The 25,244-nt window shown below is 38.4% G+C and overlaps 2 protein-coding genes and 1 non-coding gene across 4 annotated transcripts; 1 reads left to right on the top strand and 2 right to left on the bottom strand.

The window, feature by feature from the left end:
* The first annotated feature begins 115 nt into the window (after positions 1 to 115).
* On the top strand, positions 116 to 6,187 carry LOC144657620 (uncharacterized). Its single transcript, XM_078517976.1, has 4 exons — positions 116 to 315; positions 2,042 to 2,581; positions 3,373 to 3,441; positions 4,656 to 6,187. The coding sequence occupies exons 2-4, from the start codon at positions 2,044 to 2,046 to the stop codon at positions 4,688 to 4,690; spliced, it is 642 nt and encodes a 213-aa protein (XP_078374102.1). The 5' UTR covers positions 116 to 315; positions 2,042 to 2,043; the 3' UTR covers positions 4,691 to 6,187.
* Positions 5,882 to 25,062, bottom strand: LOC144657583 (uncharacterized). 2 transcript variants are annotated; one of them, XM_078517933.1, is made up of 17 exons: positions 24,925 to 25,062; positions 22,333 to 22,411; positions 21,836 to 21,885; positions 18,962 to 19,106; positions 17,088 to 17,366; positions 15,841 to 16,046; positions 13,230 to 13,407; positions 12,594 to 12,730; positions 11,731 to 11,905; positions 10,874 to 10,914; positions 10,006 to 10,034; positions 9,791 to 9,888; positions 9,190 to 9,236; positions 8,745 to 8,767; positions 8,406 to 8,467; positions 7,806 to 7,979; positions 5,882 to 7,224 (listed from the first exon to the last, which is right to left on the bottom strand). In XM_078517933.1, exons 2-17 carry the CDS (start codon positions 22,358 to 22,360, stop codon positions 7,202 to 7,204), a joined length of 1,695 nt encoding a protein of 564 aa, XP_078374059.1. In that variant the 5' UTR covers positions 22,361 to 22,411; positions 24,925 to 25,062; the 3' UTR covers positions 5,882 to 7,201. The 2 variants fall into 2 exon arrangements, with proteins under 2 accessions (XP_078374059.1, XP_078374057.1); XM_078517931.1 differs by lacking the exon at positions 5,882 to 7,224 and having other exon boundaries at positions 7,285 to 7,979.
* On the bottom strand, positions 16,619 to 16,691 carry Trnar-acg (transfer RNA arginine (anticodon ACG)). Its single transcript has one exon. It is a non-coding gene; the product is annotated as a tRNA-Arg (tRNA).
* Positions 25,063 to 25,244: the final 182 nt, after the last annotated feature.

The raw sequence follows: 25,244 nt of genomic DNA, 5'->3' as shown, positions 1-25,244 counted from the left end.
GGCGGTGGGGTTGGGAGTGGAGATAAAAGAACTTTGATCACGATCACAAGAATACCGCCCCAACGCGCACGTCTTTCAGTTATGCTAATGAAACAGCTTTCCGGTTGAACAATTCTGTTTTGACCCCCTCTCCCCCCATCCTGTTAAGTTGTTATTATTGTAGTTTCGCTCTCGATTCAGCGCCGAGGATTTAGCGCCGTCGATCGTAATGAACTGGGAAAACACTAAAAATCACTGACGCTATTTCCGAGCATATGTGAAAGTTTTTATGTACATTAACAGACTGAACGTACAGGAAACGCATTTAATCTAAAGGTAAGGACTATTCATGAAAACAGTAATGTGTAGTTTAGACCAGTTTAGCTGCTATCACGCAACAAATATTCAGTCATCTTCAATTAAGCACAATCGAGAGGCGGCTAAAAATAACACAAATTCACTTAATTTAAGGAAGTAAGTAGTCGGACTCGATAAAGTAGTCTAAAGCATGGACGAAATAATTGTTTAGAATTATCGTGAAGCTTCATTCTCACAAGGGATCATCGACAATTTAAACAACTGATACGCAAGTGAATAATTGTTATCAAAACTCCCTGAGAATTTAGCATGCCCTTAGGTTATAATCTTTTCAAGTTGCGAAGCTTTAAGACGGGTGTATATAGCTTAAGTAAGTTTGCTGAAGGTTGTTTCAATTCAATCAGTTTTTAATACACAAAAGCGACAAATAGAACACAAACCGTCGCCAATCAATCTCGAGAACATCTTTAGCTGAGTCGTGCTTCAATGGCCCCAAAATGCAAATTTGTCTGAAGTTTCGATTGATCGTTGAGAAACAATTAACCGCAAAAACACCGGTCGACAATTCACTTATCTAAACCGATCATTTGTCTTAATGCCAATACAAGTGTTGTGTTGTCACGCGCGACATTGAACTGCTGACATGACTTTTCAGTTAACTGTTTTGATTTATAATTGGTGAGGCGACTTCATTCGAACCGAGGATGAAATTGATAGTTTAATCATGCAGCCGCAAGCGTGGTCGAAAGTATTGTTGTTACTAGTCAAAAATAAATATGAAAAGTCAGCTTTTTACTACTTCCGGAGCGCTTTAAAGTCCAACTTTGTAATCCGATTAAACTAAATTGAATTTTGATGGTCAATAAGGTTTTATCTTTATCATGTTATTTCCTAGTGCCAACCTTCTTGAAATATAACTACCTAACGCTCACGCCAGACACAACAAAGCTATTCTCTATTCTAAGAAGATAAAGTTACAGTTAGTTAAAAAAAAGAGAACCGTAACTTTTTATAAAATAAATCCTTCAGAAAATTCAAAAAAACCTAACGTAAACGACAAACGCTTTGATACTCTCGTCAAAGGAAAACAAAAGGCAAGAGGCAGGCCGCAAAAGTGGGGGGAGGGGAGGGGGTGTGGGAGTTTGAGGGGAAACAAACCGTAATACTTAAGAATAACTTCCTCGCTCTTTTTCGAATTTCAACAAACGTTAACAAAGTGGAATGAAAATAAAGAAATTAGAAATGTACGGTCGAGAACAATTTCGTATTACTATTTATTTTAAGAAGTTTTTTTGACATCTTCAATCGACACAACTTAAAGAGGCTTTGTCACGAATTTAAACAGATTTTTGAACAGCCAAAATTTATATTTGTGTCACAGGAAACTTGAAAATAATGGTCCATTTTTATTAAAAATTGCCATATTAGAGCACTCAAACTGTTTACAAGCGTCTTTGACAGTGAATGGTTCGGATGGAGATGGATTGCAACTTGAAAAATTAAGGCTTAACTCAGTTAAGCCTTAGTTTCAAGTTGTTTACGCGCGTCTTGAAAAGAAAAATCGACATTTATAGCCGTTGTTTAATTTCTATTCGTCTAGACGTTCAAAGATAATGTTTTTCATGAATTAAGTTGCCTACTTCTAATTTCAGAACAGTTTAGAGCAAAACTCCGCGAAATCCCCACGACGTAGCTCCTTTGAAAATCTTAGCTAACTATTTGTGCTTTAAACGACCTTCCGCAGGTATGGAATTGTCCTTGAATGACCTTCAAAATATCAAGCGCACTTTAAAAAGAACACCTCCTCCGAACGCTCCTTTGGGCACATCCTCGGCTCAAAATGGCGCCGTTCCTTCAGACACAGGTACTGTATCAGTGGCATCGTTCAGAAATAGATTTGAACAGAAGCCAACACCTCCAACGAAGACTCATATAGGCTCCTCGCCACGTCAAGATGGCGCGCAACCCTTAGAAGAAGGTGTCAAATCCGTGGCGTCGGCAAGAGCTATGTTTGAAAAGCAATCAGTAAAGAAATCACCACCACCGTGGAAGCACAGCAACAGAAACCAATCGAAGGCCGGCTCGCCCTGTGTGGATGAGAACAGTAATGTTAATAACTTAAAAGGAGAGCCTCCTCGTAAAGCGTTACCACCGTTCTTCAGAATTGGTGCAGCGCCTCACAAACCAGCCAAACCGGATCACTTGAAAAAGAGGCTTAGAAAGTTCCACGATAAAATCATTTTGGCGAATGGTGCGACCAAGGCTGCTGGAACACTTCAAAAAGGTAGGCGGAAACAAACATCGAGGTATGAGAATTTGAAATACTGGTTGGACGAAAAAAGTTTTTCATTGGGACCTATTTGATTTATCGTTCGAGATATTTTTTTCAGTAGGATGAAGGAGTTGATTATGAACTCCTGTAGGATGTCATATTTTCATGATCTGTAACATTAAAACAACCCGAATCAAACTAGTTTGAAATCATTTTTGACCTGAACTTTATTTTAAACTATCACATAGCCAGGCAGTTGAGAAAACAACTGCGTGACATATTATCCATACTTAACGTGCAAACAGAATACAATGCAAAAACTCTGAAATTATCACAGTTACCAACCCTGGGTAGTCCGTGCAGCTAGATGGCACAAGTTACGAAAGAGAAAAAAAAAAAAAAAAAAAAAAAAAAAACAATGCATGATTCGTCATCAAACATTTGAAGTTTGGCAGAACATTTCGCGAACTTGGTATCGTTTCATTGAAATGTCAAATGTTTGCAATAAATAAGAATGGACGAAAGTTCAAAAGAGTAGTTTGTTTGTCTAAGGAGTCTCCTGGTTGAAAATTGTGTCTGTACTCATTGAAAAAGTTTTGACAGCTCGATAAAACTATATTAGTTGTGTTGCACAATTTTTAAATGATTGATGACAAATCATGCAACGTTTGGTACCCACTCAGATATTTTTTCTCATGACGTGTTCACGCTTAGATGCAAGCGAAGATAATACTCCGAAGAGGAAAAACAAGAAACATGGTTAAAACTATTTCATGTTTACTTAGTTTTTTTGTTTGTTTTAGAGGAAGAATTTGAAGAAACGGAAGACACTTATGATGACGTCGCATCTGTTCTTCAAAGCGGAAATCAAGGTAATCCTTGAACGTCTAGAATTGCTAGCAATTGCAATTGCTAGCAAAAACGAAAAATAATAAAAAATGATGATCTTCTAACAAGGAGATTTACAAGAAGATGTTGTACAATGCTTTTTCTTTAAATTTTGTCCAAATCAGTTGGTTTATTGTTGTACCTAAACTAACAAACTGCTTAGTTCTTTTACAGTGAAATCCCGAAAAGACAAAGTGCTAAGGAACCGAGAAAATTATGTTTTCGTTATAACGAAGTGTCATTATACCAGATTCCAGTTTTAATACATTTTACTTTTAGTAACTTGGTATACGGGGAGCAGGGATGGCGCAGTGGTGCAGGCGCTCACGTCCCACGAATGTGGCCCGGGTTCGATTCCGGCCCGGTGCCATATGTGGGTTGAGTTTGTTGTTGGTTCTCGTTTTCTCAGGCTCTTCGGTTTTCATTCCCCCAAAAAAACCAACACTTACAAATTCCAATTTGAACTAAAGAGAGGACCCACAAGAAAACCAGCAACTTCGGCTGATGTGGCTTCCCCTCAAAATATTGTAGTTTATTAAAAACTAGCAATAGTATATTGCAATTCCTTTGTTTCGATTGGTTAACAGGCAATGGTATATTGGCTCATATACCATTGACCACAAATTTGGTAGCCGATACGCGTCAACGAAAATAGCTAGGGAGCTCAAATATCGCAATTCTTTGGGCGTTTTAAATAAAACAATTATTCCACTCGCGCTTGTTGGATATGAGATCGTTATAGCAACTCGGCGCTACTCGCCTCGTTGACTATCTACCATCTCATATCCAACGCGCGCTCGTGGAATAGTTGTTAATTAATTATTTATTTGTTTTTACCGGGGACTTTGTGATCAAGGGATTTATTATATCGGGGTTCCACTGTATTATTATTTTTGGATACGGCATAGCTCATGTAGCTGACGTTTTCTGATGTTGACTACAGCCCCACGCGTTTGGCCCACGTGACTCAGAGTATAACAAACTCCAAACGAGAGTGACGCACCGCACGGTTTGCCATTCTTTTAAAGTTTTGGTCCAATATAGGCAGCAAAGTGGATTTCGTGTTGTTTTGTGTACTGGGTACCACTGAATTATAGCGGTCGGGCTGGCGTTCTATTGAGGTGTGATAGTTTGTCATGAGATGTAATTTCTTGCAAATTTTGTAATCACAAACTCAATACGTTGTTTTCTTCTGCAGATAACCAAACCGAGGATTTTTACGAATGCGTGTGATACGGAAGAAATGGATAATAGATCAATTTAGACAAATTACATATCACAGACATACATCACTACAGAGAGACTTTTGACAGGAATACTGTGGGAGCAGCCAAACGAAGCTTATGTGGTTTACTTTTAGACGTTGATCGGTGAAGTCCGAGGTTCAGGAAATGCTTAAGACTCTACCTCTACTGTTGAAAGCATGAACCGTTTTAAAATAATGCTGAAAGAGTAGTATCTTTATTTTAATGTCTCGATAGCAGTTTTATAGGAATACAGTAGTCAAAAATATCTTTACGCGTGATTCGAGGAAATAGTTTATATGGAGACTTGGGGATAATGCTCTACAAGGCAAATAACGGAATTTTCTCAATTCTATTGACCAAGGTATATATATTAATAATATCTATTTTATTTTCAATAGGTAGGATTTAAATTTTGTATTTTAATCCATAGGAATCTTAGTTTTTTTTTTAAATTAAATTGGAATAGTTTTTAGAATTGTTTTGGAAAATAAATTTGCAGGTTAAGAGCCACCCAGTGGATATTCTGCAAAATAAACCGTTACATTCCCATGAGAATTAGACTTTAACACAGAATTAGGATTTTACACAGCTCTCTATCTACCAATCAATTCGTTTGTAATAAACTGCAATGTCAGCAGATATCAAGACTTTGTTATCGGTCTTGGTAAAATGATTAACACTTAAGAAAGTAAAGAAAAGCTGGAGAGAAAACAGTATAAACAAATTAAACTATAATAATTTAGAACAGAACTTTATTAAATTGTCCTGTTTTTGTTTTTTTAAATTAGTAAGAAAACTAACGTCATGATGCATAGATCCAATCAGAATACTGAAAACCGTTGAAGATTCGGGTCGCCCACTACCTCTCGGAACGAGTTAATTCATTGGTTCTTAAAACAATAGATAACAGGTGACAACAATGCCCCTAGCCCTGAATAACAATAGAGGTAGTGTTTACAGCGGGCGAATGAAAATAGAGGTTCCAGAGAGGTAGTGTCTTACTTGAAGATTCGGGCTGTGGACGTTTTTTGGGTGTGGAATAAATTAAAAAAATCTAATAATATAAAAATATTATATAGATATCAGACGTCACCTGCAGTTGAATATTTCTCGCTACATTATTGTTTAGCGTTGCACGACTCTAATGATGTTGAACAGTAACAGGGAACAACTAGCGCAACTTTGAAAAAGCATTTATTAAATTGCTACTTCTGAAAACTTTAAACATTAAGTACTAAGGGTTTACAACAGCAATTTCTATTGATGTAACTTGACTAAGTCAAGCTTGTCTGTCTATTTAAAAAACATTTAGTTTAACATGACTAAAGTCAACGTTTAGCTACCGTCGACAAGTTCCGTAGAAAAGTAGAATTTTATCTTACAAATTTAGAGTTCGCACTCGTGGCGGATCCAGACTTTCAGATAAGTGGGGGGCGCTCTCAAAAAGTAAGGTGGGCCCCCCGTGCCCCATAGGCCCCCCCCCCTAGATCCGCCACTGCGTACTAGTGTAAAAAGCTTTAAATTAAAAAAAAAAACTGATAAAAGTGTTATACAGTCGAAGCTCTCGTAAGCGGACACCCTCGGGACGCGAACAAAGTGTCCGCAACTGGAGCTGCCCGCTTACTAGAATGGTTCTCGTCAGCCGCCACTAGAGGTGTAGGGGATAAATGGCCGCTTAAGGGAGCTTGCCCAGCTAACATAATGCTAATATGCATGTAAGTGGTGTTTCGAAATGTAATCGGACGTGGATGACGACAAAACAAACACTGAATTAAGGTACTGTAATTACTGTAAAATCATTGTGACGAACGGCGATGTGTAGTTGATTGATAAAAACACGATACAGAGGTTGTTAATAGGATTTTCTTTGGGCTGTCCGCTTACGGGAGCTTAAAAACATAGAAAAAGTGTAAGTCGTAATCTCTGAAAGTGTCCGCGGCCGCTTACGGGAATGTCCGCTTACGAGAATGCAAAAATACAGAGTTTGTATGGGAGTTAAAACGGGGTTTCAAACAAGGCGGTCGTTAGTAGAGCTGTCCGCTTACGAGAGTGTCCGTTAAGAGAGCTTCGACTGTATCTCCCTACTACGTTGGTGCATACCGAGTGCCACGGACACTTACGGACACTTCGTTTATACGTCCATTGGAAATTTTATGTCAGGTCAGATTTTGGCCGCTCGTTTGTGCCCGGTATAAGGTAGCCTGCGAACGCAGACGTATTTCCGAGAGAAACGACAGCCGGAAATACGTCTGCGTTTGCAGGCTAGGTATAAGATGGGCTTCTCTTTTATTGAAAATGTCCGAAAATACACTTTTCAAAACCCAAACAAAAAAAATCATTCACACCTCCGGTCACTCTCAAAGCCAAGTCCCCCCCCCCCACCCCCTTCCCTTCTGGGAGACCATCACTACATCGAACACAGCTGAGTTGACAATTTTAACGAAATAATGATCAGTTGACTCGCTCCATTAGGTTGTCTATTATCACAAATCCGTGTTCATCTGGGCTCGCTCAGTGTACCTGCGAAAAACGAGACTAGATTCAGTTTTAAATCACTACAGTAATAGCTGTATCTTTGCTCAAGTTCTTATCTTGTTGTAAGGAAAAATTGTTTTTGTATTCATTGAAATGATAGGCCAACATGGCAGCAGAAACATAAATGAGGTGGTCTTCAATCACTTGGCTTAAATTATGATCCCATTAAGCTTTACAAGTAGATACAGTTTGAGCTATATTAAGAGAGGGGTGTTGGCGTAATTAATAGAGCCAACTACGGTTTGTGCTCTTGTGTCTTGTACGAGGTATTGCAGTGTCCCTCTAAACTCAGGATTGTATATGGGTATCAGAGGAGTAGGGGGGGGGGGGAAGGGTAACCTGCGATAGACTAGCATCCCCATCTAGGGAAGTATGAATTCTCCTAGGTGCATCCTCATAAAACAATAATTAAATTTACGCGCCGATCAGACGAAGAGGGAAATCGGAGCAAGTAAAAATTGTAGGGTCTGGGTCCTATCCTAGGCAGGCTATCGTCGTAAAAACACAAGTAAAGGACAGCAGACATGAATCATGTCTGCTGTCTTTCGGATGATTTGTACACTTACGATTCCTAACAGGGTTTTGTACAGGAACGCCAGAGCCACAGCTCCCGGAGCGGTTATGAGGGCCTGGACTTCTCGGTGGAAGCCTGGGGGATAATCCCATAGATGTCGCGTCAACAGAATGACACTTTTGGAATGGAAATCTTTTGTTTGGATGACGCTGCAATCCATTCATCGCTGTATTGAGTTAAAAATAACATATTTTTACTGTACAATAATAAATTCCGCGTGAGTAATTAAAATTTGATACTAAATAACTGTCATCAATTGATCCTTCTTTCTCCCCCCTCTCTCCCTCTCCCCCTTCCATCCATCCGTCCGTCCGTCCGTCCGTCCGTCCCTCCCTCCCTTGCTCCCTCCCTCCCTCCCTTGCTCCCTCCCTTGCTCCCTTGCTCCCTCCCCTCCCTCCCTCCCCCCCCCCCTCCCTCCCTCCCTCCCTCCCTCCCTCCCTCCCTCCCTCCCTCCCTCCCTCCCTCCCTCCCTCCCTCCCTCCCTCCCTCCCCCCCCCCCCCCCCCCCCCCCCCCCCCCCCCCCCCCCCCCCCCCCCCCCCCCCCCCCCTCTATCCCTCCCTCCCTCCTTCTTTCCTCAATTTTACTAATTACCTTGAGGATGTTGTAGCGGCAGAGTCAATGAATTTCTTGCTCCATTACAAGATCCGTAGTTGCTGCAAGATTTGCACATAACGTTTAGAATTAAAGGGTTAAAGAAAAGAATGCACAATGAAACTGAATAAACAACATGGGCAACACAAGTTTTAACGACCAGAAAATCTTATATGCCTTAATTGGAGGTGATCAAAACTATTTCCAACCCTATCTTTTGACTTTCCCTTAAGTCATATTTACTAAGCAAGTAGTGCCAAGGCAATTTTGTGTAGTCAAAATAATCGATTTATTAGTTAGATTTGTATCCAAACACTAAATGTCAAATGTGTAACTTACTTGTTATTAGTTCTGTGGGAGAGCTATAAAGGAACGGAAAATTACGTGTAATTAAAAGCATAATGACACAGCACAAAGAACTATCGTAAGTGGAAAGTACATGGCATGGCGTCGTTTAAAGAATCTGAGGCCTTTCTAGAGGACACTAACTTATAGAGAAGGTTAAACCGATAAAAGAACACACGTTGGTTACGAATGGGGGGGGGGGGGGGTGTATAACTGGACCTTTGGTTGACTATCACATGAAGGTCTTATACGGAAAATGTACGTGAAGTATCAGGCCTGAGACGGTAGGAACCTACTTTTACAGGGTGTTTGTGTACCCAGCGCGGTGGGGAGGGGGGACTTAACACGGAAGTGTCCAGGTTGACCAAGGCATCACATTACTTATCACATTATTTTGATTGGAATCTACATAAGATTATAGAGTTAACTAAACGCTTACATTCGGATCGGATCCCATCCATTCATAGCCGTGTAAATTTCCAATAGCTGTTGATTAAAGAGAAAGGATATTCCTATCATTATTAAACAGTCAGTATGCACTAGAGTTTAGAAAAAATAATTTCTTTATACGGATTTTTGTTTCTAAAATGTAATAAGACGGACACCTCTCTACAACGGCCAGTTGACAGCAACTGAAAAATACTTGAATAAGATAACCATTTGAAAATCGTTTACAACATGCATATACGGTCATTTTAAATCTTAGCTTTAAAAACGCTCCGAAATGCTCCGACATTATAGTTTGTACATATTGTAAAGGCTCCTGTCAGGTCAGGCGTCGTCGTCGTCGTCGTCGTCGTCGTCGTCGTCGTCGTAGCATTCTCTCATTCAGAGCGTAGCTTCTCTCCCGGCAGCTCGATACACTGATCTGTTTTGTGCCATTTTTATTGACTTCTCCATGTCGAGAGAATAGTTAGTAAAAACATGAATAAAAGAAAATCGAACCATTATAATTATTTTTTCCTATAATCTAGGTTATATTTGAGCTTTTTCTAACACGTTTTAGATAGGTGATATATATTTTATATCATACACTGTACCTCTAGGGGCAAGAGGACATTTTTGTCTGGCTGGTAACTTTGGCGCTTGAGAACTTTCTGGTGGCGTGACAGTTGTTTCTTCGCAAATTGGTTGTTCACTGTTAAGCATCAAAACCCATTACATCAAATAATACAAAGCACGTATTAACAGTTAAATGACTGGATGCATAAGCTGGACTAACCTACGAAAATAACATGTACAGATGTATACTCACTCAAAATGTTGATGCATTCTGTGGAAAATCTGAAACGAACAATACAAGTGATCACTTTTTCCTGTGATATGTTTTTTTTTTCAATTTATTTCCTGATTTTATTCCTAAATTATTATTTCAAATTTCTTTATAAATTTTAATATATTGTCAAGGAGACGGGTAATGAGAATAAAGAAAACTATTCACTTGAGCCGGTAGAAGTTAGGAACAAAGAATATTGTAGTAAATAATAAAGATGGTAAATTTTAAGCTCGGTAATAAATAATAAAGATAAGATGTTCTACATGACACGAGCATGGGACAAAGAAAAATTCTGAGTCCCCGAAGGGAATCGAACCCATGGCCTCCCAGATACCGGTTGGGCGCTATTGTGATTGTCTTAAAAAAAGAGATTGTCAGCTTGAAGTGAAGGTCGAAGTGAAGGTCGAAGTTTTACAATATTTGACGTATCGTTAAGACGCTTAAGGTAGGCCTCTTGTAGAAGTTTATAACTTTTTTAAAAGGAAACGAATGGAAAACAATTTAGTACAGAAAAAACTTTAAGAGATGCCTAACAAACAGTGTAAAGGATATGTTAAGGCACTCTTTGGTTTGTCTACACGAGCGTGTTGAATATGCCTCAAATTTCCCCCATCATGGCCTCCGTTGCGGGCCAATTTTCAACTTTATCGAAGTTTGAAAAAGTTTGAAAAAAGTAAAAGAAATCGGAACCTTTTATTGCCTTTTTTGAAAATAGTTCACTAAAAGGGTTATTTGGAAAAATTCTCGATATTCTCTGACAATCGCTCTTATTTAATATTTCGACGAAGTTTAGGCTAAACGTCTTCGGAATGAAACATAAACAGCCATTAGATTCGGGTGAACTTACATTGGGATCTGATCCACGTCTATCACTTAGTCCCAGATCGCCTGAAATATTTAGTTGCATAATACAGTTAAAACAATGCAAGCCAGTATTACTAAAAAAAATGTTTCCGCCGGCACATTAAACACGAGAAAGCTGTCAAATTCTGCATATCCTATCTCTTCATTAAAGGGGTAAAGAAGTAAATTTATGCTATTTTAATAGCTTATAGGTATGTTCGCATACAGCCTGAACTTAATTGAATAATTTAACACAGGTTTTCACAGCATGATAAAGCGACTTGAAAAGGAGTACTACTTCCCCCCCTGGATGAAATGTTTGTGCGATTTAACGACTACAAAAAATTTGACTGTGCCCTATCTTTCTGTAGAATAAATTTGGACAAATTCTCAGTGTAGAATAAGAAATAATCGTCGGAAACGTCAATTTAGCAAGTCATCGTGACTACAAGCATGGTGATATTATAAGGATTTATTGGGTATAAACGAGGTCCTATTGCTCCTAAACGAGCAAGGGCACTCCCAGTTTTATTTCAAAATTTACGTTCCTGTAACATAAACAATCAATAGGCAAATTTTGACAAAAATTTCAGTGCAGGTTCTATTTATTGTGAATATTGTGACGCTCAGTGAAATGTCGATTTCTTTAGCCTCCAAGGAAAACGAAAATTGGCCCGGGAAATAGGGGGTAAAATTACTTAACAGTTTTCGACTGAGTAAAGCAGTCCAAAAGAGACAACTTTTGGCAACTTTGGGCTCGAGTTATCGGGAGGTTTCACAACTTGAGTGTTTGATGTTTGAGACTTGAGTATTTGACGTTTGAATTGAGAAATCGGATTTCACTGTAGCTCCTCTACATACCAAAGAAGAATTGTGCTGATCTAGGGGACCTTGGAGACCTTGGAGGCAGAGGAGGAGCGGAGCTAGGAATATCATGTATCGAATGCCGTTTATTGGTCAAACGGTTGGATTTAGGCGGCAAGGCAGGTCCTGTTACACGGGGCACATCATACGTCAGCGACGAGTCGGTGTTATGCTGCAAAAGAAAAACACAAAATAACCCGATGCTGGCAAATAAAAATCATTTGACAGGCCAGAATAACAATCAGGACATTTTCGATATGGTGGAGTTAAGTATCATATGAGTTTTAAAAAGAATTGAATTTTATCCAAACTGCAAACCGCAAAAAGCGAAGTCATACAAGCGTGCCAGGAAAGTGAATTATTTTCAATATTATTTATTTACGGATTGAAGGCTTTACACGGAAGTGAAAGAGCAGCTTGGAAGTATGAATTGTCAGAGAGGGAACTATACATACAGGGAGACTTTTTATTCGAGGGGAACTATATAAAGGAAGTGGGAAAGGAGCCGATCAAGGTTGTCACAGGCCGGGAGTGTCGAAGAGGGAAAATGATTGGCTCGCCTTTGGAGGCGCTGTCTAACTGATGGTTTTAGCTTACCAGTTAATTATAACTACTCTGATTTCGATGATAAAACTGATGATAAAACACGAAGTTTATGAAGCCATTTATAGAGATTTAGGTTGTTTGTTTATTTTCAAGGCAAGTTTGTACGAGGGGGGCTCGTAAAGTTTGGTGATATATTTTGAACTATATCAAACTACAAAACACAAAAAAACAAAACAACAAGTAACAGAAGAAAAGCCAGTGAAAACAGTGGAACTCTTTTATAATTATGGAAGTTAAAGGCCGTTTGTAATTACCTCTCTAGCGCTCTTCTGAATCAGCTGACTGAATGCTTTTGCTGTTTCTTCGCCGAACTCACTATTCCTCCAGCTTTCATTTACAGCCTGTTCTGCTATGAAAATTGCTTTCCAAAGTTCAGGAGTCATGGTTATGTCTGCGGAATAACGCACGGGTATCAGTATCGGCTTTAATATCGCTGCCCTATACGATCCTGCATGGCGATAACGTCACTTGATGCGGGATTTTTTAGGGGAGGCCAAGAAGTCTCCTTCTCCACCCTTCTATGAGCACATATTGATCAAGTCCTGATGAACGTTGATTTGAGCTGCGAACAAACAGGGGTAACTAACGGAGATGTCCCGAAAAAAGGTGTTCCATTGAAGCAGTGCAAAACCAAGTGAGATGCAATTCTGGATTACTTTTAGTTAAACAGATAAAGTAAAAATCGCTCTATAACCAATGACAAATCCTGATCTTATGTAAATGACATTGAAACATCGCAACTGATGAGTTATAATGTGACAATCTTCTAACCCGGCAAAGGTGACCTTTTGAGCCAATATTGTTGCAAATATTCGAGACAGGAATATTGAATTGATAGTATTAGGAGAGCATCATTGTTTGGTTGTCTTACTTTATTTAATCCAGCTTACCCTTTTTGCTGATTCCAGCCCCAGACGTCTTAATATTGTCATATTGTCTATCAGAATCATCCAGAGCCAACTTGGGACCCATCATTATATATTCCTCCTCATTCTCCTCATCATTACAGTTATTAACTGCCAATTCTGTTGATTGAGTTTTATTTTTGAGATAGCTTTGTTCGTTTGACTAAAAAAAGAAATAAATATAGGAGATTCGAGTTAAAGTTTTCTGAGGTATATCAGTTATTTTAACATTAATCATTTATTATACTTAACAGATTAACAGATTAAGACACTTAACATATATTAGCTTATACCACACAAGTCAATAGTGCTTTTCGCGCGCTGATTGATTAACTCGGAAGTGAATAGCAAAGTACTATTCACCTCCGAGCAGCTAAAGTGAAACAAACTGCCTTCGCGTGTCGCTTTGTTTACCGAAAGGGCTTGTTTTGGACCGCTTGTTATTCAACTTGCTGAATTTGTGTGGTATAAACTAAAACAATTGTTCACCTCAGTGTCGGTGAATAATTGTAAAATATAAAAAAAAGGAAACGAAAGAGAAACATAAAATAAGTGTATTCTACTTTTTTAATAACCAAAGCCGCGCATTAAACTCGCAGTGATTCAACACAATTAGGGTGCGTTTCTTTGGGAAAATCCAAAATTGGATCATTGATCTCAGATCACACGGATACTTTGCTCCCAAAGAAACGAAGAATCCGAAAACGGATTTTTTGCCATGACAACCCCGTAAACACATTTCGCACAGAACACAAAAATATCAGCACAAATTTATTTTTCGTCGAATGTATCCTAGCTAAAATAATTTAAGCATACAAAGTATTTTACAAAAACCACACGTCGAAGTAGATCTCTTTAGCGTTAAGCACAATGTGGCGAGAGAAAGCATCTGAGAGCGAAATGATCAGTGCAAATTTCACTAGTGACAATTTCAAAAGGATACAACTTCCGTAGGCACACAGTGGCTGTTCTAGAAAACCTGTATCCCGTTTAAAATGATACTACATACCTATATGAAGCTACCGTTTCCTTTTATCGTGAAATATTTTTGTATTTTGATCGAAATAACCGCCTAAAACTTTCCGTATGGCAGTGTTTACAAAGAGCGAACCTGTATTTTCACAGCAAAGACCGCTGGGCCAAGGTACTTTTTTCGAATCCTTTCCCAAAGAAACGCACGGATTATGAATCCTAAAAATCCGGATTCAGATATGATCTGATGTATCCACTCGAAGTGTGGATTCTTCAGATCATTGATCCAAGATTAATCCATTTTCGGATATAGGTAAAGAAACGCAAAATCCGTTTTTGGTTCAAGAATCCGGATTTGGATTTTTCCCAAAGAAACGCACCCTTAGCAACCAGATGGCAGAAAATGTTATTTGCTTTAAATTCCCTTGTAAAATTCATTAACTATTCATGCGGGTGCAAACCAATCCCAGCGCAGTATTCAGATCACATGTACACAACTGTAAACCCCAATACAAATCCAATCATAGAATTAACTTTTGATACAAACTCCTGCTCAACTAATTAGTATTCATTAACTTTTGATACAGATCTCTACTGAATCACATAACAATACTTTGCATTCAATTTATTGTTTTCATTTTACAAGTAAAATAAAATATTCGCGTCCGATCTGCATGGCCGTTTACAATGGCTCGTCTATCGGCTCGCCATTATAAACGCCTATACAGATCTCCCGCTCATATTTTATCTACTACAAAAATGTTTATTTTTATCGAGTAGTTGGCCTTGTTAAAGTTATTACGCATGCTACATGTAAGTGATACGCATTATACAGCGCAATCTGGAGAGGGTACCAACTCTACCGAGGGGGGTAGGCTTAGTACTCTCTGTGAATTTAGTACTTTCCCCAGGTTGCGCTCACCCTATGAATCCAAGCTCAAAGATGAAGATGAAGATGGCGGCCGTTGAAAGTATGCACTCTTAGGGCCTGTTTACATGATTCCGGAATGACTTTCATTCAGGAACGAAACTCGTTCCGGAATGAAGTTCGTTCTGCATTCACATGACAGAGTCGACCGGTTCAACCAAAGGCATTTTCACGTGCGCGGTTTTCGCGCGAGATCAAAACAAGGTGGCGCATGTTTCGCGCGAGATCAAAACAACATGGCGCATGTTTTGCGCAAACATGTTTTTGTGCCCATTAATGGCCGTATCTGCGATTTTAACGAGTAATTTGACCATAGAGCTGCTTCTTTGGGCTAAACAGTAAATGCTATTACGTTTTTTCGCTTTGAATTCAAACTGTGGAGTCCGTATGCGGTTTCATGAGTTGAGATTTCATCTCGGAACGAAATTCGTTCTGTGTTTACATGATACCAGAATGAAATGTCATTCCAGAACGAAACTTTCATTCCGGAATGAAAACCGGAACGAACTCATTCCGGAATGACTTTACTTTCGTCTCGGTATCATGTAAACAGATACAGAGAAATGTATGGGGATGGAATGAACTCGTTCCGGAATGAAAGTCATTCCGGAATAATGTAAACAGGCCCTAAGAAACAGAGGACTGTAAACAATCTACCCAATAGCTGGATTCAACTCTTTCAAAACTGCAAATTACCTGAAAATCTTGAAGATCTTCCGATAGCTCATAATGTTCATGCTTTACTGCTATTTCCTTTGGACACATGCCGTCTTTATTCTTGAGTGCGCATGCCTGTCGTGCCGCTGGGCAGTACCGTAGACACGCGGCTACGGTAAGCGGAAGTCTATGGGCAGCTCCAAAGTGAATAAGGGTGGGATACTTGGTATTCGACTGACCTGAAACTGATTTAAAAGTGACCGTGCTTGTTAAGAACATATCACATTATAAGCAATGTCATAGAATATCGTTACTTGTAAGAATTTTCTTTATTGCTATAACCTTGCTTTAGTTTGAAAATATATCCTTACAAGTGAATGAAATCCTGTTGTTTTAACGTTTTTAGCTGAATGATTTTTTATGTCAGGTTACAAATTTGCGCTATTTGGGTGTCCGAACTTATTTCGCCCAAACTAAACAGGCTTCTGGTGGAAACGAAATATACGAGGCTTCTTTAAGACTTAAAAGCTGCTTACATTAATGAGAAAAAATCCTTTGCTGGTTGCTTCATTCGAACTTCATATCGACCGGAGTGACGTGTCCATTCATTATTAATGACGAGGAGTGCAAACAAAATAAAGAGGAAATTTAAGTAGGCGATTCCGGGGTTTTTCGGGTGTAAGTTTTTCTGTGATTTAAGAACCTATTATTACCTTTGTAATTTTGGTCAAAAATAAATTATCTAAGCATGTTTTACATTGTGTGAATGTACGTCCTTCAGAAAGAAAAAATTGACAAAGAAAATAAAAATATTAAGCGACCCCGCCAGGACTTGAACCTGGAATCCCCTGATTCGTAGTCAGATGCCTTATCCATTGGGCCACGGGGCCACACATGGAAAATCGCCTACATCCCATTAGCCTTATTACTTTGTGGACGGTGACTAAAGGCAAAAAGCTCAAGGAATACGTGTAAAAATCTCGAGGGAAAACGTATGCGAATGAGTCACGATCAGTTTTGGTTTTAATTCTGATTGGTTAAGAAAGTGGCGCGAGTTTTTTAAGCCAATCACTAAGCGTAGTGATGATAGCGGCAAACCCAAAAACCAAGTGAAAGCCGCTCTTTACTTTTCTTTGTCATAGAAAATAAGGAAAAAAAGAAAACTAGGATTAATTAGACATGAAAACTACATTCTTCTATTGTTTTAATTCTCAAAGCAGTCAACACTATGGTATAATAACAGGTTTTGGACTTTCCTCCTGTAAATATAATGATACAAAACCAACCTTCTGCTTGTCCAGTTTGAGAAATCTCAAGCAAATGAAACTGGTGGGGAGACTTCTCCTGAATTTTGCGAGCAATGATCTCGTCAAACATTTTTATATTAGCCGTTGAAGCCCCAAGTGAATCACAAAGTAGCTGCTCTGGATCGGTGGCTTTATCCAACAGCTCCTCGAGAACTTGATTCCGCGAGAAAAACTCAAAGGTACATCGAGCAATGAAAGGCTCGTGTGTTTTGACTTTGTCATATACGGTAACAATGGTTGTCTCGGGAGGAAAGTAAACTGCAACATTAACATCATCAGAACAGGAAATAAATGCAGTGTTATTTATCATGTAATAAGCCACAACCTGTTCAAAACTGTAACCTTGAAATGTCCCCTCAGGAGCGGAACTACCTACAGTGGACCGTACGGAGAGGCCTCCATCCGAAAGGGGTAGCTTTTTCAAGCTGTAAGTATATAAAAGGGTAATGATTTTAATCAAGGATGAAATCAAAGTGAGGGAAGACAAGCCACCCCTTGTGAATCAACAATGCGTTGTGTATAATTTTCAGTGTAACCTGTGTAATGCAGGGTATGTCGGATACACGTGCTGACATCTTCACCAACGTATTGAAGAACACAAGGGATCGGCCATTGGCAAACACCTCAAGGAACAACACGATATGGCCCCAGATGACATTGCGCAGTTTTTTAGAATTTTGAAGAAGTGTCAGAGCAAGTTTGACTGCCTTATTTATGAAATGTTTTTTATCAAAGAACTGAAACCAACTCTGAACAAACAATGCGATTCCATCCGCGCAAAACTGTTTGTTTAGGTCGGTTTTTCTTTTTAATTACTCTTATTGTTTCTGTATTTTTAAGTTTTTTTTTAACCCCTTTTAACTTCATTAATATTTTGTCACTTATTTTTACATATTTTATCGCATTTCAGCGTTCGTGACAATTTTGCCTATTTTACTATTTTAATATATTTATGCTAATTTTATATTTTTATTCGCACTTGAAAATGACCTCGGAGAGGTCGAAACGTCGTGATTTTATATCGCTAAATTTCATAACAAAATGATTTTACGAGTTGGACTATAGGAAATGAAGGGAAACTTTCATTTACGTAATAAAAAGACCTTTCAAAGTATCCTTATCACATGAAATTTTCACGACACGTTCATTTCGCGATTTTAAGGTGCACATATTTCACGAACCTTAAATTTCGCGATGTTGCGAAAATTTTGTATTTTGAATCAATTTAATTTCGCGTTTTTGAGTGAGACACAATTTACATTTTCTTGGCAATATATTTTGATATGCCTTTGAGTTATATAAAACGACTTCATTGAAGGAACAATAACGACAAAATTAACAAAAACGCGGTGGGGGGGGGGGGGACTTAATCTCGGCAATAGCAACAACGGAGGAGTTCTCACAATGTCTACAAGTGAGTTAATTGTCGACAACATCCATTTACATTGATTACTGACATATGCGAGTCACTTAATATTCGCGTCTTGTTATGTCGTGACACTTATTGTTCGCGTCACTTTAATTTTGCGATTTTTTAGAATCGCGAAATTCGCAAAATTAAGGTGTCGCGAAAATTTCATGTAATAAGGTAGAACAGACTGACCTATCAAGTTTCTTTTAGTATTACCGCAAAATGTAATGTGGATCGGTGAAATAACGTGCGTGATTAGTACCACAACAGGCATAAATGGGGTAGGATTGGCCCATGATATCTCTTTTGCGAGCATGGTGACCTATTTTTTAATTGTATTTTTTTAAGCATTCAGTGCTTGGTGGGGAACATTCAGGTAAAGTTTAAAAAAGAAATCGTTCGATAACTTATAGTTCTGCGGAATCACCTTAATTATTCCTACCTGGCGCATGGGTTTGAATAACACAGCTGTTCAGTAAGACAGCGGGCACTTTTAAGCAATGGCTCTCTCCTCTGAACTCTACTTCATAAGGGCCACCATTCACGAGTAACGGCTTGTTGAAGATGAACAACACACTCTCTTTTGACTGTTGAAAATAATCACCATATATGGAATTAGCTTAACTTTATTTAGAGATCTTGAAAACTTACTCTTGTTTTGGTATATAAAATTATTTCATTATAATTGAAACTATTTTCATTAAATTTTCATTTAGACCAAAAATTGACATTAATCGGAAAAAACTAAAAAGGCTTTCTTCTAATCTCGCTTTCATCCATTAACATAATTTTTTGTTTTAATGAAATTAGATAAGATAAGATAAGATAACTTTATTTATACACGGTTTTTCCATCAGTCAATTAAGTTACTGGACTATCTACCTATCTAACTAACTACAAAAATTTAATAACAACAAATTCAAAATTACAAAAGAAAAGTCTGCTTTTCATGGAGGCCGTGTCTAAAATTTACTTAAAATTTAGATATTACTTTAAACTGTGCCGACTTAATTTAGATTTGAAATCGGCCAGTGAAGATGCTTGTCTTAGGGCCTGTTTACATGATTCCGGTGACTTTCTCCGGAACGAGTTCATCCTTCCCTCTCCCTTTCTGTTCTGTCGGGCGAACTCCGGGGCCGCGGTCGTCCGGTCTCTCCTGGTTCGTCATCGTCCGCTCTCCGCCGAGGCAGGAACTCAGCGGGGTGAGTTCCGTGGCGCCCTCGGTCAAATCGTCAGAATGGTCATTGGGGACAATAACATGTGGCGACCGCGCCATCTTTGTTTTTGATCTCGCGCGAACCACTCACGTGAGCCGGTGGCCGGTCGACTCCGGTGCAGAACGAACTTCATTCCGAATGAGCTCCGGAGAAAGTATTCCGGAATCATTACAGGCCCTTAGATCTATAGGTAAGTTGTTCCACAACTGAGCTCCGCTGTACGAAAAAATTTTCTTGAGATAATCAGTTCGAGGTTGTGGAAGAACAAACTTTGTTTTCGGTATTCCTTAAACGATAAGCATTAACATCGTCACGATACAATTACTATCATAGCTCGCAGACATTAGGGTACGAGCTGCGCGGTTTTGAAGCCTTTGCAGTTTTTCAGCAAGGCCCTTGTTACAGCTTCCCCACACTGTGTTGCAATAATCAAATTGTGGTTGAATAAGGCTATTATAAACTTTGATTAAAATATTAAATGGGGTAAGATGCCGAATTCGTTTAATTGCACCAATGGCACAAGCTATCTTCTTAGAAATGTTTTCAATATGACACTCCCAGTTTATATTTTGATCAACATAAACTCCGAGGGATTTAGCGGAGGTTACTTGTTCTATTGCGTTCTCGTTTATAGTAAGAGAGGGACTTTCCGTAAATTGTGATAACTTCTGCCTTGATGCAATAAGCATAAACTCAGTTTTCGTCATATTTAGAGTAAGCTTGTTAGCAGACAGCCATTCGTACACATTTCTCAGGTCGTGATTAAAGCGATAATTTATATGCTTAATGTCAGTGCTAGCAAGTGTTAGGCTAGTATCATCTGCGTACATTCTGGGTTCCGAATATGTCAGACAGTGTGGTAAGTCATTAATATATATCAAAAACAGAAGAGGTCCCAAAATTGTTCCCTGGGGAACACCACATCTTAGACATTTCGGAGTTGACTTACAAGAATTAATATGACAAATCTGTGTTCGATTATCTAAATAAGAAGCAAACCATTGATGACTGGTCCAACAAATCCCATAGTATTGCAATTTTCGCAACAAAATATCGTGATCTACTGTATCAAATGCCTTTTTTGAGATCTAAAAAGACTACGGCATTAACAAGACCACGGTCTACATCCAAGGCCCAGCTATCTGTAGCTTCGATAAGTGCGGTGAGCGTGGAATGCAGAGACCGAAAACCAGATTGATGGCACGAGAGAAAGTTGTCTTTTGTTAAATAATGATAAAGTTGATCGTAAATTATCCGTTCAAAGACTTTGGCCACAACTGGAATAACTGATATTGGCCGATAATTCGTCGGATCAGAACGCTTCCCAGAATTTTTATACAATGGAGTGACTCTGGCAGATTTCCACTCATCGGGAAAGATACCCGTCATTAGGGATTGATTAAATATATGAGTGAGAGATTCCGCCAGTAAATCAGGACATTCCCTTAGAAGTTTCGCTGAAATATTATCTAATCCTGTTGCCTTTGACCTACAAAGCTTTGATAGTAGTGCAAAAACACGTGTAGGTGTTGTTTTTTCAAAAACAAAATTTTTATCAGTTGCGGTAAGAAATTCGTCGAACGATTTTTCAACTTCTGTTACGTCTCCACTAAGGCTTGGCCCAACTTCTGTGAAAAAGGAGTGAAGCATTTCTGCTATATCTGTTTGATCTTCAGAATTTACCCCACTATATTCCATTTCATTAATAACAGTTTTATTGGATTTTCGTGAGGTCAGTTCATTGATTGTTTTTAATGTCAATTAAGCTCCTTTCAGTAACTTTACAGTTTTCGTTTATCTTTTCATCCTTTTATTATTTTCGACTTTTAAAATAAGTATGGAGTTCAAGACGAAACAAAAACTAGGTGCAGAAACAGGAGACATTTCTCTCAAACGGCTTTTTGGACCGTTTACACACGGTTTGCTTGGTCACGTGACCTACCCACAATCTGAGGGGGGAGCTAGTTGACTTAAATATCATTGGCTCCCCTCAAGAACCAATACAACTTAAGAACAAAAATGCCGGGAGAGAAAGCATAAAAATTATATTTGTAGGCAAATATTTTATTTATTTATTTATTTATTTGTAAATTTCTTACATCATATTGTGCCTTGTTTGGGGACACAGCAACCAGCTGCCTGACCTCATCTGCAAGATATAAGAAAATAACAAATGGCATCTCCCCTAGATCCGCCACTATAATAACACCGGTTTTCTTATACTGACCCAGAACGTGTTAATCCCTAATCCCTCGGGAATTGATAATTAAACGTTATCAATATTCCCTATCTCGATTTTCATTGAATGAAAACCGACTGCAAGTTCACGATAGCGTTTTATTTTGCTACGGCTGATAAAACAAACATCTACCTTGTTACCATACCCAATCTCATCGAATAACTGGTTTTGATTGGTTTTGCTAAAAAGTTCAAATAGGACAATTTCCATTTTAGTCTATTTCGTCGAAGGAACAGTGTAACTGTGGCTATGCATGTGCGTAAAAAGGAAAACACTCATTATTTTAGACGTGATCAGACTACAAAAGGGACAAATGATAAAAAAAATCTCATTGATTTACTGATGTGTTGTTCATACCATATATGCATTCCGTATCCTCCTCCATAATATTATCGTTGCTTTTAACAAAATGTTTTTGTTGTTTTAATGCTCCGCACTGTAAAAGAAAGGGACAATAAGGAAAAGGTGAATTCCTTCACGGAAAATAAATCCATCCCATCCCCCCACCGACTCAATATGAACCATCCTTGTATTTATGATTTAATACAACCCATTTGATGTTTTCTATTTTAGTGACCTACATGTATGTACCGTTGAAACTTTCCCTAGGGACACATCTACAATACGAACACCCCCCTATTATTACAAACTGTTTGTTTGGTCCGAAAGAGACAAACCTCACATAATAAAAATTAATATTTCTCTGTGATATGAACACCTGCACGGACGTTTTTCCCAGTCCCTTTGGCGTAATAATAATAATAATGATTTCATTAATGTGTCAATAACATCATGCAGTAGGAATACCCCACTGCTAATAGGGGACACTTAACTAAAACTATCTAAAATTAATATAAAATAGTATTAGAAACAGATAAAAAATAACATAATTCTGAAAGTGTCCGTATCAAGAGGTTCCACTGTATTGTGTTGACGTTTCCTTAGTCAAGTAAAGTAATTTTACGCATCACTGACAGAAATGGCCTCAATTGTAACGAAGTCTCTTTAACGATAAACATATAACGCCTTTTCTTCTATCGATCTACGTCACTTTACTAAATAGTCTGCAGTTAAACGTTCATTTCTGTATGCAGTACAACCTCATTCCCAGAGAGACCCTGGGAACGAGGTTGTAAACAGTGTTTTCTTGATACAAATCATTCTCGTCCCCATAGCCCTTTCGTTTCTCTTAGCCGGCTTGGCACGAGAAAACGGAGGGCTCTGGGGACATTTTTTGATTGGCTGTTTGGAACAAAGATTTCCTAAACGGAAGTCGAAAACCAAACGACTCTCACATACATTCTTTTGAAACGTCATGACTGCATACATGAAGACCGGAAGTCCTAGAATCTAGGACTGGAAATTTTGTGTCCCCAGAGCCCTTCGTTTCCTCGTACCAAGGCCCAGCCGGCTAAGAGAAACGAAAGGGCTATGGGGACGAGCATGCATACAAATGCTTATTGCAGTTTAATATGAATCGAAAATGCCAACCTTGGTTCATCTTATGTTCTAATATTAATGTAATTTTATGCGTTGTACATAAATTAAATGCAATATACACTAAAATGGGCCAGTCTATTTACATCGTGACGGAAACAATAGTAATTCGTTCAGCATTTTGTTGATCTTTTTGAGTAACATTTTTCCGAATTGTAGTGAACAATATTTTAGTAACTTTTGTTACATAATTTGACCTTCTTTCCGCTTAATTAATCCACACGACTTAATTTTTAAAGTAAGACGGCTTTCGATGCAAGCTAATGTCATTTTTATGATGCTCTTGATTAAAACTTTTGTGTGCAGTTTTAAATAGGATTCTAAGCTATTTCGGACAACACGCAGCGGCAACGTTTTCAGTTCTCTTTGACATCATTTGCATTAAAAAATAAACAACAAAAATATGGCAATTGATTCAAGGAAACGGGTCAGTAACTTACTTTCATTTAATAATTAGACTAAGCTTTTAAATGAGTTATTGATCGTGGTGTCAGCAGTTGAGTTGCTGAAAAACAGAGTTAATCATTCCGTATTTACGACTTTAAACAGTGTTAAATGTGTATGCAGAATTCAAATGCATATAGTTTTGCGAAACCATCGTTCGAAAGTGGTACTTTTCGCTTTCTGTGTCAGGATTGTTGTTATCAAGATTTTATAAATTGTTGTTTGGCTTGATTTATAAGTAGCATTTAATTGAAGAAATTAATTGTGATGAACTTAACTCATACTATCTTCGTCACTTAACACCATACGCTGTTTCCCTTTGTTTCCATAAAGTTTACTGTGAAATACCTTTTCCTACCGAGTCTGCAATGATTCCGAAATAAAAGACAACTGCAAAGGCTGTTGCAGCACCTTCTTTCTAATCGACGAAGCTAATTGTAATTCGAATCTCAAAATTCGTCAAAATTGAAAATAAACTAGACCACATTATTACGCGTAAACACAGCAATTCTTCGATCAGACAAATACAAATTGATTTTAATATCGAATTGGACGCAGGTAATTAAATGATCATAGAAAACATGTCTTACATAATTACCGTCAAGTTACACGATATTTATCGTTAAGTACTAGGGTTTAAATGGGTACAGAAACTCCATAAGCAAATGTACTCGAGGCTAATTATTCGAATCTGTAAAAGCATTCCATGCAAGGATGCGAGAGCCAATACTTCTAGTCGCTTCGTGCGACGGCGATCGAAGAAAAGCGCTGGTTATAATCGTCTCTGCCATGGATACAGTGATGTAATCACTTCTAGATGTGAAACAGACATTCATTTTTTTTCCTTGGGGTATGTAATGATGTAATCTGCTTTTGGTAAGACCTCTAGTGGCCAGTTAACATGCGGTGTGTCTAATAGTAATTTCATCATAATGAAGATTGTACATGTTTTGATTTATGGTTTTGCACATGAGAAGAGATTACATTTCAAGAAGCCATGCAACTTACCTAGCACTGTGGATCAGCGACAAGTGGGGCCATATGATGAAAATGGTGTTTTAAGAAGCCAGTGAAAGGACTTCTTTATAAATCCCTTTAAAGCAGTTGCAGAGATTTTGCTACGGGAAAACTCTAGTAAGAATATTTAAATTTTCTTTCTCAGTCACGGTCAGTTAACTTATTGGTATTGTCTGTTTCCTTGCACAGACCAATCACATCTCATAAATCGAGAACGAGCTGTCGAAAGTAGATAACAAGTTGATATCGTGCTGTTTTGTTGACGCCGGAAGCTATAAGGTCTAAATGATTTAAATGATTTTTTAATGAAC

The sequence above is a fragment of the Oculina patagonica genome, chromosome 6 (assembly GCF_052425735.1).
Source record: "Oculina patagonica isolate OP01 chromosome 6, crgOcupat, whole genome shotgun sequence".
Taxonomy (NCBI): Eukaryota; Metazoa; Cnidaria; class Anthozoa; order Scleractinia; family Oculinidae; genus Oculina; species Oculina patagonica.
The sequence above is the reverse complement of the archived record's forward strand: the minus strand, read 5'-3'. Positions and strand labels throughout refer to the sequence as shown.

Coding starts and splice junctions, on each gene's coding strand:
- LOC144657620 (XM_078517976.1), top strand. CDS start 2,044: ATGGAATTGTCCTTGAATGACCTTCAAAATATCAAGCGCACTTTAAAA. Junction 2,582..3,372: donor TGCTGGAACACTTCAAAAAG/GTAGGCGGAAAC, acceptor TGTTTGTTTTAG/AGGAAGAATTTGAAGAAACG. Junction 3,442..4,655: donor TCTTCAAAGCGGAAATCAAG/GTAATCCTTGAA, acceptor TTTCTTCTGCAG/ATAACCAAACCGAGGATTTT.
- LOC144657583 (XM_078517931.1), bottom strand. CDS start 22,360: ATGGAGGAGGATACGGAATGCATATATG. Junction 17,367..18,961: donor TATTCAAACCCATGCGCCAG/GTAGGAATAATT, acceptor TTAATGTTGCAG/TTTACTTTCCTCCCGAGACA. Junction 10,915..11,730: donor ATCAGCACAATTCTTCTTTG/GTATGTAGAGGA, acceptor TAAATATTTCAG/GCGATCTGGGACTAAGTGAT.